At 45.2% G+C, this 19,112-nt stretch overlaps 1 protein-coding gene across 1 annotated transcript; it reads right to left on the minus strand.

Annotated features, from left to right (window-relative positions):
* Positions 1–2,106: 2,106 nt before the first annotated feature.
* Positions 2,107–19,077, minus strand: POFUT1 (protein O-fucosyltransferase 1). Its single transcript, XM_043982691.1, has 7 exons — positions 18,919–19,077; positions 17,597–17,718; positions 16,673–16,855; positions 15,577–15,689; positions 11,534–11,726; positions 10,348–10,590; positions 2,107–4,387 (listed from the first exon to the last, which is right to left on the minus strand). Exons 1-7 carry the CDS (start codon positions 19,031–19,033, stop codon positions 4,199–4,201), a joined length of 1,158 nt encoding a protein of 385 aa, XP_043838626.1. The 5' UTR covers positions 19,034–19,077; the 3' UTR covers positions 2,107–4,198.
* Positions 19,078–19,112: the final 35 nt, after the last annotated feature.

Genomic DNA, 19,112 nt, shown 5'->3' on the forward strand with positions numbered 1-19,112 from the left:
TCCATGTAAACTCAACAGTCTGGTATAGTGAAAAGAGCATTGAATATAGAAGCAGATGGTCTGGGCTGAATTCCCAACTCTGGAACTTAACTATCTTGGGCAAATCACTCCCCCTTTATGGGTTTTACTTTTGTTTCCTTATCTACAAAATGAGATTGATTTAGATGGTCTTCCTTCAGGCTCTACATCCTGTGATACTTTACTCATATTGCATCCTCCTCCATTTCTTAGAATAGACTTGCTTCCCACCCTATTGCCTCTTTTCCCTACCCTATTTCTTTCTTTCTTTTTTGTTTTTTTTTGCTGGGCAATTGGGGTTAAGTGACTTGCCCAGGGTCACACAGCTAGTAAGTGTCAAGTGTCTGAGGTCCGATTTGAACTCAGGTACTCCTGAATCCAGGGCCGGTGCTCTATCCACTGCGCCAACTAGCTGCTCCCCCTACCTTATTTCTGCCTTATGAACTCATAAATTGTTGTAAAGGCTCTTAAAGATCATTCATTGGGGGCAGCTAGGTGGCGCAGTGGATAAAGCACCGGACCTGGATTCAGGAGGACCTGAGTTCAAATCTGGCCTCAGACACTTGACACTGACTAGCTGTGTGACCCTGGGCAAGTCACTTAACCCCCATTGCTCCACGAAAAACAAACAAAAAAACCCAAACAAACAAAGATCATTCATTCATTCATTCACTCACTTAGTCCAACCACCTCATTTTACAGATAAGGAAATTGAGTAAGTAGAATCAGTCAATAAACATTCATTAAGCACTATGTGAAAGGGCGCAGAATCTAATGGGGAGACAATGTGTAAATAACTATATACAAATTCTATATAAGTAAGAAATAATCAATAGAGGAGCAGCTAGGTGGCACAGTGGATAAAGCACCAGCCCTGGATTCAGGAGGACCTGAGTTCAAATCCGACCTCAGACACTAGACACTTGACACTTACTAGCTGTGTGACCCTGGGCAGGTCACTTAACCCTCATTGCCCCCCCCCCCCCCAAAATCAATAGAGGAAAAGTACTAGAATTAAGAGGGATCAGAAAAGACTTCATGAAGAAAGTGGGATTTTAGTTGGGACTTGAACGAATCTGAAAGCCAGAAATGAAGAGGGAGGGATAAAATTCATGCATGAGGAACTTCCTAGAGAAAATGTCCAGAGTAGAGAGATGGAGATTCTTGACTGAAAGAACTTCCCTTTCTTCAGAGCTTAAATGAGGTATATCCTCCTTTTTTTTTAAAGTCTCTATCCTTACCAAATCCTTTCATAAATCTTCTCTGAAGGACCAAGGAGCTAGAGGCTCTCCTCTGGGTCTTTTGATATTTCATGGATACGGGTGTGACTTCTTATCCCCATTCCTACAACACAAGCAGTCCACTGCCTTTTCCAGGCAGACATATCTTTGATATCTTTTGTGATCTTTTTTTTTTGTTTCTTAAGTCATCATTGGTGATATGCTGCAGTCTACCTACCCCCTCCCTCAATTCTGATTTGGTTTTAAACAGCCTCCTTACTTTATAGCCACAGTGTTTTATTCTTACCTTGTTTTATCCTTATAAACTTACAAAGGGCAATGTTAGTAGACCTATTTTATGGATGAAGAAACTGAGGCCCATAATTTAAATATTGTCTAATACAACACAGCTAGTGCCAGTTAATATTTATCCACTGATAAATTGGAGCACATTGGATTTGGAGACCAAAGATCTGGGTTTGAGTCTCTCCTCATCATGTGACCTTGACCAAGTGATTTCATCTTTCTGGGTTTCAGTGTGTTCATTTGTAAAGGGAAGATATTAAGCCTCGTTTTGCCTCCTTTGCAGGGGGATTGTGAGGAAAGAGCTTTATAAACGGTAAAAGCCCTGCAGAAATGTGAGTTACACAAATGATTCAGACAGTGACTGAGCTGTGCAAGTTTAAGTGTGGAGCAGGTGTGTTCTTGTGACCTTACTCTGGGCAAGTATGTTGGGACAGAGCAGATGTTTGGACAGGAAGAGGTTGCTAGGTCTGTTTGCCAGCTTTTTAATCTGCCTGGCTGGCTGGGGACAGGGGGACAGGAAGATAGGTGTGAGAGATGGTCATTCAGATAATTTACTCAAGACTTAAAAATGTATGGCTGTATTTTATTTTTTTTAAATTACAAAATTCCTTTCCAGGGGCTCTTCTTTGCTCAGGAGGGTTTCCTAAGGCCCCTTTGTAATTTAAGGGAATCTGAGCACTACAAATTCATCTTCCTGCATGCTTTCCCTTCGCAGATTGGCATCCTAAGGCAAGTCCCCTGATCAGGTTGTGACCTCTACAAATCACTTCCACTGTACAAGAGGAATCAAACTCCTCCTCAGAAGATGAATGTCCTTTTCTTTCTTTCTTTCTTTCTTTTTTTTTTAGTGAGGCAACTGGGGTTAAGTGACTTGCCTAGGGTCACACAGCTAGTAAGTGTTAAGTGTCTGGGGCTGGATTTGAACTCAGGTCCTCCCGACTCCAAGGCTGGTGCTCTATCCACTGCGCCACCTAGCTGCCCCAGAAGATGAATGTCAATGTTAAAACCAAAGTGATGGGTGGCAAGCTTGGGGTTCCTCTGTGAGGTTCCCTAACTCCCAACATCAACTACCTTCACCAAGGAGAAGTAGAGATGGAGGTGTACAGGATATCTCTAGGTGTCAAAATCTGAGCATTTTATAAGTCATCTAGCTAAACCTTCAACCCTTGGGGAGTGGGCAGGATGATTGTATAACACCGTAGTCATAAAGAATATGCTTAGAGGGAGTGACTTCCTCCAGATTTAAACAGAACTCTGGGAGAAAATCTCCCAGGTTCTACAAAAGGGATGGAAGCTAGGGGGAGGGAAGGAGGATGTCGAGGGTTACTTAAGGTTGAGAGGCAAGATCTGGAAGTTCCACCCAGGGACTGGGCCACTTGTGTCTTGGCTGCCACACCCCATCGCCACAGCCTCAGAGCCCACTGTGCAAAGGAAGGCAGGCAGGAAGCAGCACAAAGTTTTGGTCAGCACTCTGGAGCCCAGAGGGAGCAAACTCCTCGTGCTGAGAGGCTGGGTTAGAGGTCAGTGACCTTTCCAAAGCGCTTGCTCTGGCAAAGCAATGAATGGCCCTTGTGGGATGTCAGTGCACATGGACTCTCACAAAGAGGAGAACCACAAAAAGAGGGGTGACCATGATAATGCAGAAAGGCAGGGGCAGGAGGGGAGGTGACAAGCAACCAAAGGGTCCTCTTTGGTGAGCATGGTGTAGGCTGTTAACCCCCTTCAGTCAGCAAACCTGTCTCAGCTTCTCATCTGCCTGCACCACTAAGGCCACTTTAGGTCTCCGTATGAATGCCCCCTACTGTTATAAAAATAGTTATGTGGAGCGGAAAATCTAGGCTGGTCATGTATTAAAAGTAGAAAATCTGTAATCCAGGAGATACTCAGAAGATTATAGAGTTAGAGCGGGAAGGGACCTTGGAAGTCACCTATGCCAACACCCTTATTTTCTAGATGGGATAAGGGAGGTACATAGAGTTGAGGTGACTCACTCAAGGTCACACATCTTCTTTTTTTTAGGGAGGCAACTGGGGTTAAGTGACTTGCCCAGGGTCACACAGCTTGTAAGTGTTAAGTGTCTGAGGCTGGATTTGAAGTCAGGTACTCCTGACTCCAGGGCTGGTGCTCTATCCACTGCACCATCTAGCTGCCCCGGTCACACATCTTCTAAGTAGAAAAGCCAGTACCTCCAAATCTAGTTCCCTCTCCATTACATTCCATTGCCAGTGGATGCTTAGAGAACCAGGAGGACCACTGTACTTCAATGACAGAATGCCAATTACCCAGGAGCCCCTTAAAGAAACAGCAGGATGAAGACGGAGGAGCACAGGGAAATAGGGCAGACACTGGGTATTTCAATGCCTGATACTGAGGATTAGTTTAGGAATTACCCATAAATGGATTGCAAAGGTAGCTCTCTTCTGAGATGAAGCCCTTGCAATTTGAGGTATTTTGCTTGCTGGTCTCCAGCAGGTAAGATGAGAAAGTAGCTTATATCCTGGAATTCAGTTGGGTTAAGACCAGACACTAGACACGGCCACCTTTCTCCTCCCCAGCATTTGGATGAAGCAGGCTGGTGACTTGACTTGACTGTCTGGCCAGATGACACCGCTACCAGATCCATGGCCTTGACTGCTGGGGGAGAAGGTGGGAGATCAGAACTCATCCCGTAGCTTCGGGGGTCGGTCCATGCCAAAGAAGGAAGAGGACCGGCCCTGTAAGTCTCTTTCCCGTTTCACAAAGGCAGTAAAGGAAGAGACACAGTTGCCAATGAAGTGGTCTGCCTGGCCAAGGATGTAGAGGTCAGCCTGTGCCACTTCAGGCTGCAGGGTCACGACCTTCACCTGTAGGGGGAAGAGGCGGAGCAGGTTAATCCAAGGGACCTGGAGACAATTCATTCCAACAGCTGAATTAATGACCTCTAACAAAGAGCCTGCTACACAGAGCACTATGTCCAGATGACAGAGATGCAAAGTTTAGCTGAGATGCTGTCTTTGACCTCATGGAGCTTACTTACCATCTAGCAGGGGAATAAGGCACAAACATAAAAAAGGGCCACACATAACACATGATGAGTGCAATGTTCTCCTGGCTTTGAATGACACAATACCACAATTTCAGAAGAATCAGATGCAGGAGTCTTAAAGAGCAACAGTAAGCCACATGGTGGGTGGAAACAGGCACTATATAGCCAATAATATCTTGCACCTGGGAGACTATGTGAAAGATCAATCAATTAATAAACATTTATTAAGCACGTACAATGTGCAACTTAGGTGCCCCCCTCAACTCCACACCTCCCCCCCATATGAAAGCTTCTAGAACATAGCCCCTTCCCTCCTCTGACACTGCCACTGCTCTGGCACAGGCCCTCATTACCTCATACCTGGATGATGTAATTGTCTGTTGGGGAGTCTGCCTGCCTGCCTGAAGTGTCTCCCCACCCTAGTCCATCCTCCATTCAGCTACTAAAGTGATTTCTTAAAATGCAGGTCTGATCATCCCTACTCGGTAAACTCCAGTGGCTTCCTATTGCCTTCAGGATGAAATACAAACTTTGATTCAGAGGGCATTTGTAGCCCTCTATAACTTAGACCCTCCCTACCTTCCCAATCCTTACACCCTTCTCCCCAACAGGTGCTCCTTAATCTAGTGACAAGGGCCTCCTGGCTGTTCCTTGAACGAGACACTTTGCTCTCAAATCCTGGCCTTCTCTCTGGATGTTCCCCATGCCTGGAATGCTCTTCTCTCCTCTGCTCTGACTACTGACCTCACTGGCTGCTTCTTTTTTTTTTTTTTTTGGCAAGGCAATTGGGGTTAAGTGACTTGCCCAGGGTCTCACAGTAAGTAAGTGTTATGTGTCTGAGGCTGGATTTGAACTCAGGTCCTCCTGAATCCAAGGCTGGTGCTCTATCCACTGTACCACCTAGCTGCCCACTGGCTTCTTTTAAATCCCAACTAAGATCCCACTTTTTACAGGAAGTCTTCCCTAATACCTCTTTATTCTAGTGTTTTTCTTCTTTTAACTACTTCCTATTTATCCAACAGATAGCTTGTTTTGTTTTGCATAGATTTGCTTGTGTGTTATCTCCCTTATTTAGATTGTGAGCTCCTTGAAGACAGGGACTGTCTTTTGCTTCTTTTTGTAACCTTAGCACTTAGCACAGTGCCTGGCACATAGAGTAAATGCTTAGTGATTGATTGATTGATTGCTGAGGCCCGGGCTTTAAGTTGAGAATTAAAGGAAGCCAGAGGTCAGTAGTCAGAGCAGAGGAGAGAAGGCCAGGAGTTGAGAGCGAAGTGTCTTGTTCAAAGAACAGCCAGGAGGCTGGTGTCACCGGATTGAGGAGCACCTGTTGGGGAGAAGGGTGTAAGGACTGGGAAGGTGGAGGGGGGGGGTCTAGGTTATACCTTTTGAATCAAAGCTTGTATTTGATTTTGGAAACAACAGATAGCCACTAGAGTATATCAGATAGGGGGATGACATGGTCAAACCTGTGCTTTAGGAATACCGCTTTAATAGCTGAATGGAGGACGGACTGGAGTGGGGGGAGACTTAAGGCAGGCAGACCCACCTCAGGTTGCTGCAACAGTCCATGAGCGAGGTGATGAGGGCCTGAAGTGTCAGAGGAGAGAAAGGAGCATAACTGAGAGATGCTGAAAAGGTGAAACCCACTGGCCTTTGCAAGCTTGGGTGTAGTGGGGGAGAGAGAGTGAGGAATCCAGGATGACTCCTAAGCTTTGAGCCTAAGGGACTGGGAGACCTGGGAGACATCGCCATGTTTGATCAGAAAAAGAATCAGGCTGGTCATTTAGTGAGAGTGAGAGAAGAGGGAAAAAGTGCTTCACTAGCACTTGCAAGATATCACAGGAACCAGAAAAAGTCATCCTAACAAATTCAGGAGATCTTCTATGAAGACAAATAAGTCCTTAAACTCTTGAGGTCAGGGCATTAAAAAGGCATGAGCCAAGTACTATGTAAAGTCTAAAAGGAGAAAGGCAATTTTTCTCTTGGGGAGGGAAGGGGGGATCAGAGAAGGCCTCATGGAGAAGGTAGCATTTGAGTTGGGCTTGAAAGGATGGGTGGGTCAAGAAGAAGAAGGAGGACATTCCAGGCACACGAGGTTGGATAGAGCAAGGTGTGTTTGTAGGGCAGAAAAAAGAGCAGTCAGGCAAGACACAGATTGTAAAAGGGAGTAATATGAGATAAAGGAGGAAAGGTAATGGTTGGCATAAAAACACACACCAGGTTTGGTGTAGAAATACACCAAACTCAGACTCAACAGGGAAACAAGTGAGAAGTGGGGGAGGGCAGAGAGGGGTTAAGAGAGAAGATAATACTGAGGAGGGAATAGTCACAAGCAAAACAAATTTCCTAATCCTGAAGGAAGGATTAAAGGGGTGGAGGGTGCCGGGGAGGGAGAGAAAAGAACTAGAATCTAAGAGGTGCCTTAGCTTCTGAGACAACAGGGGAATGCCTAGACAAATTGGATATGAATGTAATAGACCATCACTGCCTTGTAAGAAGGGAAGAAAGAGACTATTTCAAAGGATCCTGAACTGTGAGAGCAAAACCAGGAGAACAATTCAAATACAGGCAGCAGCAGTGTAGAGAAAGTCAGCTTTGAAAAAGCTCAAGAATTCTCATTAAAATACTGACCAACCATGTCTCCAAAGGACCTTTAATGAAGCACTGTACACATCTCCTGACAAAAGTGAGTGACACAAGGTGCAGAGACACAGATTTTTTGACATGACCAAGGGCTTATTTGTTCCAAAGGTTGTTTTTTTTTTCCTCTTTCTTATGGGGAAGAGGCAGAGGAGATTAGCAATAGTGATGCCCCGACACCCCCCCCCCCCAAAGAGGGTCACTTAAGAAATGCCCAGAAGAGAACAGAAGGAAGTTCAGACAAGCAGGACAGTTTTGAAAGTAACTTGTAGGATATATTATGTACTTTTTTTTTTAAGTGAGGCAATTGTCTAGTGACTTGCCCAGGGTCACACAGCTAGTAAGTGTTAAGTGTCTGAGGCCGGATTTGAACTCAAGTACTCTTGACTCCAGGGCCGGTGCTCTATCCACTGCACCACCTAGCCACCCCTATTATGTACTCTTAAAAAGGCCAGGGGTATGGAACAGAGATTACAATTTCACATAGAATACTTTTTTCCCTGTTCTCCTAGAATGTGTTAAAATTCTCATTCTCTCTCTCTCTCTCTCTCAGTTCAGAATAAAAGAATAAATAAGAAAAGTTAAGATGGCACTCTAGTGTAGAGGGCCTTGAATACCAGGCTTCAATGAGAGTCAGATTCAACAGTATTGTCTTTCCTAGGGTGTGAGGTTATGAATGAAAATTTTAAAAGCCAAGACAACTAATACAAAGGATCAGATTCCACCTCATATTTGGCACAAACAAATTTTCAGCCTTTTCCAGTATGACACACCCATGAGCCTGCCAGTTCAGCTGGCATATCTCTCTTTCTCCAATGCTGCCTTCCCTCAGTCCCTCACACAACTCCTCCTCCACTCCAGCCAGGTAAATGTCCTGAACATTCCTGAAGGAATTAGGTATTGTTGCTGCCCCTAACCTTCTCCTGCACCAGCACCTTTGCTGGAAATGCTCTCTTCCTCCTTATGCCTTTACAAACTGGATCTTTTTGGAACGTCTCCAGGATGAGAACAAGTTGGTGTTTCTATGGTTCTTTAAGGTTTAAAAAGGGCTTTAGTCACAACACCCCAGTGAGGTCGATAAAACAAGTATTATTATCCCTGTTTTCCAGAGGAGGAAAAGTTCATGTGACTAACACAAGGTCACATAGCTCCTAAGAGGCACGGTTAGGATCAGAAGCTTACTCTCCAGGTTCCCAAGTCCTGGGTTCCGTCCAATGCACCTTGGTGCCTCCAGCGGCATATTTTCTTGACTGCTATGCAAGTTCATTTAAAAATGTTTTACTAAAGCTTTTTGGTTTTTATATCACCATCATTTTCCAAAATCTTTTCTCACAGAACCTTCTCTTAATATAAAAAACAGCTGGGAAAAACTGAACACAGGGACCATGTCAGGAGAGCAGAGCCAACATTTTGCACCTGTCGTCTCCCACATTTCTTCTTCTTCTTTTTTTTTTTTTGTGGGGCAATGAGGGTTAAATAACTTGCCCAGGGTTGCACAGTTAAGTGTCAAATGTCTGAGGCTGGATTTGAACTCGGGTCCTCCTGAATCCAGGGCTGGTACTTTATCCACTGCATCACCCTCCCACATCTCTTCTAAGAGTGTGTTCCATTACCTGCTAGAAGCAAATAATGCATTCAATTTCTTTCTCTTCTAACATGACTATAAGCTCTCTGAGGCAAGGCCTATACTGTACATGAGACAGATTGAAAGTCAGCATGGAGTACTGAATAAGAACACTGGTTTGGAGTCAAGTCATGCTAGTTAGTGACAGACCTGGAATTTGAACCCTGGTCTTATGACTACATGGACCATCTAGGTGGCTCACTGGATAAAGTGATGGGCCTGAACTCAGGAAGACATGAATTCAAATCCAGCCTCAGACAATAGTTATGTGACCCTGAGTAAATCACTTAACCTTGTTTGTCTGTTTCCTTATCTATAAAATGAGCTAGAGAAGAAAATGGCAAACCACTCCAGTATCTTTGCCAAGAAAACATCAAACAGGGTCATGAAGACTTTTACATGATGGAAACAAGAAACAAGAACAACTTATTACTACAAATCTGCTCTTTCCACTATCCTATATTGACTCAAAGGAAAAAAAAGTCCATGTGATCTAAAAAAGTGACAAACCCACCATTTCTGTAACATACCCACTAATAACAGGGGAAAGGGGAAGAAGGTAGAACACAGGGCTTCCAAAGCCACCCTCTTCTTTGGGATGGCACTGATAGCTTGGGTCTGGGGGACAGAGAAAGGTAAGTCATTATCACCGACACTACCATTAGATTACCCAAAGTACTTTCCTTAGCACTACCCTAAAAGGTTGGATAATATAGTGATTATCATCCCCATGCTATGTAGGAAGAAAGTGAGGCTCTGAGACATTAAGTGACTTGCCCAAGATAACAGGAATTCTTTTTTTTTTTTTTTTGGTGGGGCAATGAGGGTTAAGTGACTTGTTCAGGGTCATACAGCTAGTGTCAAGTGTCTGAGGCCAGATTTGAACCGAAGGTCCTTCTGAATCCAGGGCTGGTGCTTTATCCACTTCGCCACCTAGCGGCTCCTGATAACAGGAATTCTTAATTGTCACTTAACACAGTGCCAGGCACATAGGAGGCAATTCATAAATATTTGTTGAATGATCTGTTAATTGGTTGATTAAACCAGATTTGAATTCCTGACTGCAATATTCTTTCCACTATATGATGCTGCTTCTCCATCTCTTTCTTGCATAAGAAGACACAGCCCCTCACTTGTAAGGGAAGACAGGATTTACACATATGGAAAAAATTAGAACATTACAATGACAGAATTCAGGAAAGAACAATAAACAAGACCTCTTGGTGGTCAGAGAGGGAGAGAATTAATGCTGGCTGTAGTTAGCTGTCACAAATCAGACCCCTGACTGGACCTGGGAAGCAGGTGGAGAGAAGGACAAACAAAGGGATAAAGAGTCAGGAAATGCTAGAAGTAGCAGCAGTGACAAGCAGACCTGCCCCTAAGGAGTTGGTCCAGTCTTTTCCTTGTCAGCCTGCCTCCTTCCCTCAAATGTCTCAGTTCCACAGAAGGCACTGGGCTTAGTCTCTGGTCAGGGTCTTACACTGCACCCCCTTCTCTCCCAGAGAGCCTACCTTCCCTTTGAAGAGCTGCTGAATTTCGGAGACATAGCTCTCTGAGTCTGTGGCAATGTAGATGGAATGGGCTTTGACTGTCTTCACCCAGAGCCTCAGGGCACGTTTGATCTCCTGCAGGTCTGGCAGGCACATGATCATGGTAAGAGGCGCGGCAGTGTTGCGGTTATAGCCCACGCACTGGGGTGAAGCCATGAAGTGGGAGCCGGCTGTCCCATCCTTCAGCATATTACAGGCATTTTTCTAAAGGGGCAAGAAGGGAAGAAGGATAGGAATAAGAGGAAAAGAAAGGATTAAAGAGATATGACCCCTTTGTCTACAAATTAAAAAAACACACGAAATCAAAATATCTCCAAAGAAAATATAAAATTCAAACTAAAAAATTTATAGTTTGACAGGGGAAAAACTAATAACACAATAAAAAAATAATGATATACCTTCCTATGGGTTTCCTGGACTCTTCCCTGTGAAGTTTCTGAATCTATCTGGTCAGCTTTCATGCTCTCAGGGGGCATCTGGCCTTATCTCTGCTTATCCCTCACTTCTTCCTCTATACCAGCTTGCTCAGAGGTCTCCATGATGCAGAGATAGGCCTGGATTTTCCAAGGCAGGAAGGGCAGTGGGGTACTGGCTCTGGCAGCTTCTGCCAAGCTGGAAAGGCTTGAAGTACAGACTTAGCACCAGGACCACGAATCCATCAACCATGGAATAGCCTCCTTACCTTCAGACAGAGGGCTGGCCCCGGCCACTCATTCAGCTGCTTCCTACAGCAAAGAGGAGTCATAATTTGCATCTAAACCATATTGAGAGCATCCACATGGGTAATGTCATGGATCCTTGATACAGTAAAAAAGTATCCTTCCCAGTCTCTAAGAATTTGTCTTTCACAAGAATCCACAAGCTAGTACAAGGGAGGGAGGGTCAAGACTCCCCTGTTCTATTTTTCCCTCTGTCACTGGCCTGTTGTCTGATCTGGGGGATATCAAATGTGTGACCTCTTACTGCCTCAGTCTATCCATCTGTAAAACAGGGAGAGAAATGTTGACTGTTAGATCACAACTGAGCAGCATGCTGGGGTTCTTTTGTTGAAAGGGAATCCCATGAACACCAAACACACTCATGCTACTCCTGCCATAAGCCTGTGCTCAGGGAACTGAAAGATCCACAAGGTAAGTAGAAAAGTTACCCAGTCAGAGCCGATTCGGAGATGAACCCCAATGTAAGGCCTGATGAGATGTGCCTGGATCTGGGCCTCCCCTTTCTGTGTCATCTCGTCTGACCACACCACGTACTTCTGTAGGGCCCTGTGCTCTTCCAACACTGGAAACTGGGCTGGAGCTCCAGGCAGGGCAAGCACCGGGTGTTTGTCTGGGGGAAACCTAGGAGGGAGCAGAGTGCAGTCTGAGTCCTAGGCCCAGCCATCTCAAGGGAGATGGGTGGAGGGAGAAGACACGAGCCTCCAGCACACCCCCACAGGAAATGGATGAAGTTGCTCCATGACCTCAGACTGGCTGAAAAGTCGCACCACATGCAACAAGCACAAGAGATTTTGAAATCCCAACGAACTGATAAGAGTGCTAGGTGCAGAGCTCAAAGCATTATTGTCTGTGGCTTGGAATTTACAATCCTGTCTGCTTGTTTTATAATTAAAAATTTACAGTGGAGTCTTCTAACCTTGTGAATGTCATACTGGCTCCCAGTCTGTAGTGTTGTAATTCATTCCTGGGTGTGGCGCCGGACAGAGCTTTGGGCCTTATGCTCAGCAAATAAAGAACATACTTCAGTTGTAGGGACAAGGGGCTGCCTTTGGAGAAGAAACGGGCTTTCCTCAGGGCCTCATTGAATGTGACTGTGTAGAACCAGTCTATGGCTCTTTTTCAGATAAGACCACCTTTAACTTAGAAGGATTAAAAAAAGTTTTTTCTAAAAAGACCAGATTGGCTTCTTGGAGATTTTCAAAATGAAGAAAGAATTATTTCTTTCTCCTGTTGAATTACACTCATCTGCAGGCCCTAGAAGCAGTGGGGATGTTACCCAGGAGCAAGTATAAAATCATCAATTCTACACAGCTCAGACACCTCTAATGGAAGCCTGACTTTGACATTTCTAAAACCACAGAAATCCGAATTTCAGAGCCAGAGGGGTTCTTTAAAAAGTATCAGAGATGGGAGGGACTTTGGAAGTCATCAAGATAGTACATTTTGGAAATTCCCTGCTCTTATCAGATCTGGAACATCTCCCATTAGCTGGATCTGATCTGGCCCAGTGACCAAGGGGATAAAACCCCAACAGGGTAGAGGCCCACTGTCTTGCAAAAAATGTCCATAGAGAGTGCTCTTGTTGTTGTTCGGGGACAAGTCATCTAGAATAGCCCAATAGTTTTTTCTGATAGGGATGAAAAGTTGCTTTTTTGGGAGGCAAGCCTGAATAACAGCCAGGAAATCCATGGTGTTTTTTTACTTGCCTCAGCCCTGATCATCTTCTAGCTGAACTATTATGGTGCCTTTATGAATGTTTCTGGAACCTTTTTTCTTAAGCTACTATGAATACCATTCTCCCTCCTCTCCTCTAATCCCTGCATTCCCTCTCCCTTAACAGCTACGTTATTATTTTAAACAAGAACAATGACTCACATTTAAATAGTGTTTTACAGTTTATAAAATTCTTTCCTTGAAACAACCCTCTGAGGAAGCTAATACAATTATTATTAGCATCCATATTTTGTAGATGAGGAAACTAATGCTCAGAGAAGGAAAGGAGAAGGAAAGGACAGAGGAAGAGGAGAGAGAGGAGGAAGTGGAAAAGGAAGAAGAGAAGGAGAAGGGTAAGAAGGAGGATAAGGAAAGAAGGAAAAGGAAAAAGAGAATAAGGAAAAAAGAGAAAGAAGAGGAGGAGGAGGAATTGGAGAAGGAAAAGGAGGAAGTAGAGGCACAACTCACATTTCTATGGTACTTCTGAAACATAGAAAGGTGAAATAACTTGAGCCAGAACTCAAATCCAGATGTCCTGCACTCTTTCAGATACCATGACACATCACCATTACAAAAACTCCACCTTTATCCCTACAAATGTATTTGCTGGTCTCTTTATCAAATTTCATGCCCACCACAGACTCTCAGAATGGCTCTTCTCCCAAGAGGCTATTCTTTGTCCTGAAAAGGCATCTATGTATCTACACTCATATGTATACACATCTAGATGTGTGTGCATGCAGGTACCCCCCCCCACTTCCAGACTCCCCCAGTAGGGACTAGTGGGGCCGTGAGGCTAAAGGCACTGAAGACTATGGAAATCTGAGGGGTGACTGGAGTAATGAGGCATACAACAGAACCTGCATACTCAAGTGAGCTGTTTGCCTCAAAGCAAACCTCCTGGGAGGTCAGTTATTCTAACAAGGCTCACTTTGAAAATGGCCTTCAGGGCCTATGGCAGGCTCCTTTGGAATCTCCTTAATGGAAACAAATTTCCTACTTTGAAGGGGGCGGAGGAAGCCATCAGCTTTTTGTAAATGTCCAAGAGTCATTTGGAGCAGAGTCCAGAGGAGACAGTAATGATCTATAGAAATTCAGTTTAGGTCAAAAATGAAGGATGACTATAAAATAAGAAGACTATTCCCAAAGAGTAGTTCAGGCTCATGAACAGCGGTAGTTTTGAAGAATGATAAATGCATTTGTATCCTGGCTCCAATGTTTACTAGCTATGTGACTGAACTAGACACAAACTCTCTTGCCCTTAGTTTGTTCATCTGCAAAATGGGAATAATGATACTTGCACAACCTAGCTCACAGGGTTGTGAGGAAAATGCTTCATAAACCTTAAAGCACTGTATAAATGGGTGATTATTACAAGTTCTCATCTGTTTATTAAAAAAGAAACAACAAAGTCCCTACTTTGGTCCTTATAGGAGTCATGATTTCCTTGACATAGGCATTCTCGGCACCATCCACCTTCACCCCTCTGATCCTTAGTAGATAGCATTCACAAGATGCTGTGGTGGAGGAATCTCTTTGACTTAGTATGGCTGGTTTCAGACCACAGACAGACATACAGCCGAGTGCTAGGCCCATCCTCAGTCTTTCAAGCTTGGGAGGACCCAGGGGGCCTTGTGCTTCACTGGTCTGCCTTTGGGAACCCAAGCCTCTCACCACACCTTCCCACTGTAACGAGGAGCAGAGGATATTAGTGGGACAGCTCTTCATTTAACATCAATAACAAGCAGGAGCTTTGACAGTCATACATCTCTCTGCCTCAGCTTGTTGGAAACACTGCTCTGTCTCGCTGAACCAAAGGCGTTAGTTTAAGAACAGAATTTAGTGGTCTCAGAACTGTGCTGCTATTTGCCCCTAATGATGTCCCAGCTTGCTGCCCCTCCCAAGCCCTCCTATCCTTTAGGGCCCAGAACCAGGCTCATTTTCTCCATGAAGATTCTCCTAAGACCATTCTAGGCCTCTTGATCTTTCTTTCATCTGCCTCCTGCAACATTATAAAAATAATTTTTATCACCATGAGGCATTTAGTTCTGACCACTTTGGATTATTTAAGTTTTATCTCCCTAACTCAAATGTAAATGTAAAGTCCTTGAAATCTGGGACTCTGATGTCTTATGCTCTTCTCTCCTTCTCCCAGGAAAGTTTCTAACACACAGTAAACAAACATTCAATAAATATCTGTCTATCCACCTAACCTACTTTCCCCCAAACAGTGCCATATGTCTGAGGGCACTTATTAATTATACTGTATCTGATGATTACCAGGATGACATCATTTTCTTAGCTGAGGCTGAAATTTTTTTCTTATATAGAAGCAGCTTCCAAGTTTAACTTCTGAAGAGGAAGGTTAACTGGTGAGTGATTCTCACGCCTTGACCAGGAAACCCAAGTTCACGTGATCATGAAATGTTCTTTTTATGACAGTCTTTATCAGGGGATAAACTATTACTCAACTCCACAGCAGGTCAATGTCCCATGGTGTCAGGCTGTGAAATGGGAACAGATTAGACAGCAGATACTCTCTGGACACCAGCCCTTTGCTGTGGGTTATGCCTTGCTCTCTGGGCCTCACAAGTTCAACAGATATAATGGCTACCTAACCCTTCAGTCCCAAGGAACTGTATGGTATAGGATAAAATTGTGAGGCAGAACTGGGCTCTGGCCATCTGCTGACCTCCTATCTCTAACAATAGATCATCCCCAACCCCTCTTCACTCCCACCCCTACTCTCAATTAGTACCTTTGGATCCAATGGTCCTTGTAAGAAGAGCTGAAGGCGATGCCACCAAAAAGTTCTGATCTGTTGAAATTGACATTGAACTGATCCCAGAATGGGCCAAAGGGGTTCCCTTCCTGCAAAAAGATATATTCAGTCAGTTGCTGGGATGGGAAGGAGCTGGGCCTTTAAAGGACAAAAGGAACAGACTGGGGGTGGGTTGTGTGTGGAGATGCCAAGAGATCCAATTCCAGGTGACAATGAATGTCTGAATGGCCTCGACAAAGGTAAGCGAATACTAAGCATACATAAAATCATACAAACTAATTTCAAAAGAAAGCCAGTGCTAACATTTGGGAGCTGGAGTGGGGAGGGGGGGAACAGGACAGGCCTCATGTAGGAGGTGGCACCTGATCTGTGCTTTCAAGGGATACATTACCGATATGGGGAAGGAAGAGTCTGAGCAAAGGCATGACTGTAGGACTGAAAACCCTGTGTATGGGGACTTCAGGTCAGTTTGATTTGAATGGGAAATGTGTAAAGTCTAAATCGATCATTAAAGCTCTCAAGGGCATCACACACTGCTCAACCCTACAGCATCACAATTTCCAAAAGGCAATACAAACTGATCTGACTAAACAAACATTTTTATCAAGTACCCGCCGTAAAGAATCAGATTGGATTTGAGCCCTGGACTTGAATGACTCCTAATCATTATAGTAATTTGCAGTCAGCACAATCACCGAATGCCAAAACTGGAAGGGACCCTTATGGATCACTTAATCCAGCTCCCTCATTTTACAGAGAAGTAGGACCAGAGAGAGGGGGTGACAGGCAAAGTCATGCAGTGAATTAGTGGCAGAAGTAGGCCTGGGATCTGGATTTCCTGACTACTTGTCCAGTACTCTTCCTACCATATTTCATATGGCACACTGCTGTATGCTGGATGATATTTTTAAGAAACCACAGAGAACCCTAGCAGAATATTCCTTCTAGCTACATTTGAACTGAGGAAAAGAAGCAGGAAGGAAGAGTGAACAAAAGAAGTGCCTAAGTAAAAAGTACAGCAGGTTCTAGGTATGGTCAGAAGGAGTGAAGGCCAAGGCATCCGAGGACCTACCTTCATGGGGCAGGTCTTCTTGTCAGCACTCCGCTGGGCTGCAACATCGAAGCAGTAGGCCACTCGATTCTCAGGAGGCCAGTGGATCGGGGCCAACTTCTCCATGAACCTTTCCAAGCTGATGACCCGATGATATTTCTTGAGTGGCTCTAACTTGAAGTACGTCTCAAAGGACACATGCAGCTACAAGAATGGAAGATGGGGAGAGAAAGATTGTGGAGAAGTGGGACAAAGAAAAAAAATGGAGAGTAGAGAGAGAAGAGATGTAAGAGAGAAAAAAGAAGTAACAGAAAGAGAAAGAATGGGGGAAAATTGGGGAGAGGGAAAGTAAGGGGAGAAAATGAAGAGTCTGGGCAAGTCACTTAACCCCCATTGCCCTGAAAACAGAAAACAAAAAAAAAAAGGAGGAACCATTTTCTGTCCACCTTTTTCCTTAAGTAAATGCCATCTCTTAGAGGAAAATGAAAAACAGTCATTGTTGTGTCTATGTCTATAGGCATTGATAGCCTATGTCTAGTAAGTCATTAAAAATATAGTGCTAGTGAGCCAGAGGTCATGAGTTTGAACTTAATGCAAGCTAAGTTAAGTTCTACCTTGGCACCCGGTCACAGACTAAACTAATGCCATTTCATCTTTGCAGCACAGGCCACAAGTAAGCCAAGGTGAAAATGTGAATGGCGCAGTGCAGCCCATTCATACCATAAGGAGTCATACTTCCTGCTGACAAAACAAATTACCAGGAAAAAGAACATACGGTTGCAATCCATAGGGTGGACCTAGACAGTCAGTTTCCTAAGGACAACTTAGGGAACCTTCAAAATACCAGTTTGCAAGAGAGCATTCCATAGACCCACTGTGGAATTTTAAAATTCTCTCAAAATCTTGAATGGCAAGGTTAAGGCTGAGAAAGAACCTAGGACTCACATTGGTGTATGGAGGCTTGTGATGCTGGTATTCGATCCAGGGTGGGACAGCCAGGGTCCGGTTCAGGAGCTTTGCAAATGCCAAGGAGCCCAAGAAATGATCTGCCTGGTTCCCAAACCGCCCTAGAAACATGAACAAGCCAAGTTGAGAGGGACCCACGAGGCACTGACTGAAACAGTTCAGGCATGTACAGAATAAGTACTTAATGTTTGTGGAATCAGAGTGAGCTAAATAGATGATAAGAACCAGAAGGAACCTTACGAGAGTATTTCTGACTCCTTTAATTTACAAATAGAGAAACTAAGGCCCAGAGAAGTGAAAGGACTTGTCCAAAGTCGTGGTAATAAGTAACAAAGCCAGGATTTAAATTCAGATTTTTTGATTCCAAATCCAGTTCTCTTTCAACTAGGACTGATTTTCAATTGGCAAGAGTTCTTATTTGGAGGGGGGGGGAAGAAGGGGAAAAGACAAGAAAATGCTTAATTAAGAAAACTATAGTTATTTCATGGCTACCTGTCCCAAGCTTTGGAAACCTAGAGTTCTAGTTGGAGATATGCCATTGATCCAGTGTGTGACCTTGGTCAAGTCATTTCCTCTCTGGGTCTGTTCTCCCACCTACAAAATGGAGGGGAAGGGGTTAAAGTCCCTTCCAACTTAAAGATTCTAGCAGATTTCCTGGCCATTATTCTAGAGAAGGGGCCAAGGTCCCAGAAAAATTCCTTGGTTTATTTTCTGGGGACGAAGGGACTGGGGCTCCACAGTAGAGAAGGAACTTCTAGCTGGTGCTGAGGAGCAGGCAGGACTGTGTAACCTCCATCATCTCCAACTTCTGCAGTTGGGCAGGGCTTTTAGACGACCGCTCCCTGGGTGTCCAGAGGGAGCCACAGGGCGGTGTGGGGGAACAGCAGAGAGGAGATGTCTGGGAACACCGGCCAGGTTCCCCCGGGAAGCTGACATCAACAGATTGGGCTGGAACCGGCGAGTGCCCCATCCCCGCACCGTCCCCCCCCCCCCCCGCCCCGGGGACCAGAGTGGACTGGTCCGGGCCACAGGGAAGGCTCCTCCTGAGGCCACAGTTGGCTGGTCCAGTCCCCGGGTAGAGACTCTGCCCGGATCTGAAAGAGACCAATCTGGTGGGGTGTGTGTCGGGGAACCTCCTTTCCCGGGCCACAGGTTCGAGACCACAGAGAGGCTCTCCCTACTTCCCCCTCAGCAGAGTGGATTGGTCCGGGCCCAGACTCTACATCCCTGGGACTCGTGCCCCAAGTAGCAGGACCGCTGGGAGGAGCCCAGCAGGGGGCGCCCGGCCCCGGAGGCCTTACCCATGCAGGGGCAGTAGAGCAGGTAGCCGGCGGGGTCCCAGGCGTGGGCCAGGGCCCCCGCGGGCAGCAGGAGCCCGAGCAGGGGCAGGAGAAGCGCCCACGCCGCGGGGACCATGTCTGTCCACGGCTGTAGGCTATCGGCCCGCCCGTCGCGCTCCCACCAGGCTTCGCGCGCCGCCCCTCCCGCGCCCTTC

Source organism: Dromiciops gliroides, chromosome 2, assembly GCF_019393635.1.
Source record: "Dromiciops gliroides isolate mDroGli1 chromosome 2, mDroGli1.pri, whole genome shotgun sequence".
Classification (NCBI taxonomy): domain Eukaryota; kingdom Metazoa; phylum Chordata; class Mammalia; order Microbiotheria; family Microbiotheriidae; genus Dromiciops; species Dromiciops gliroides.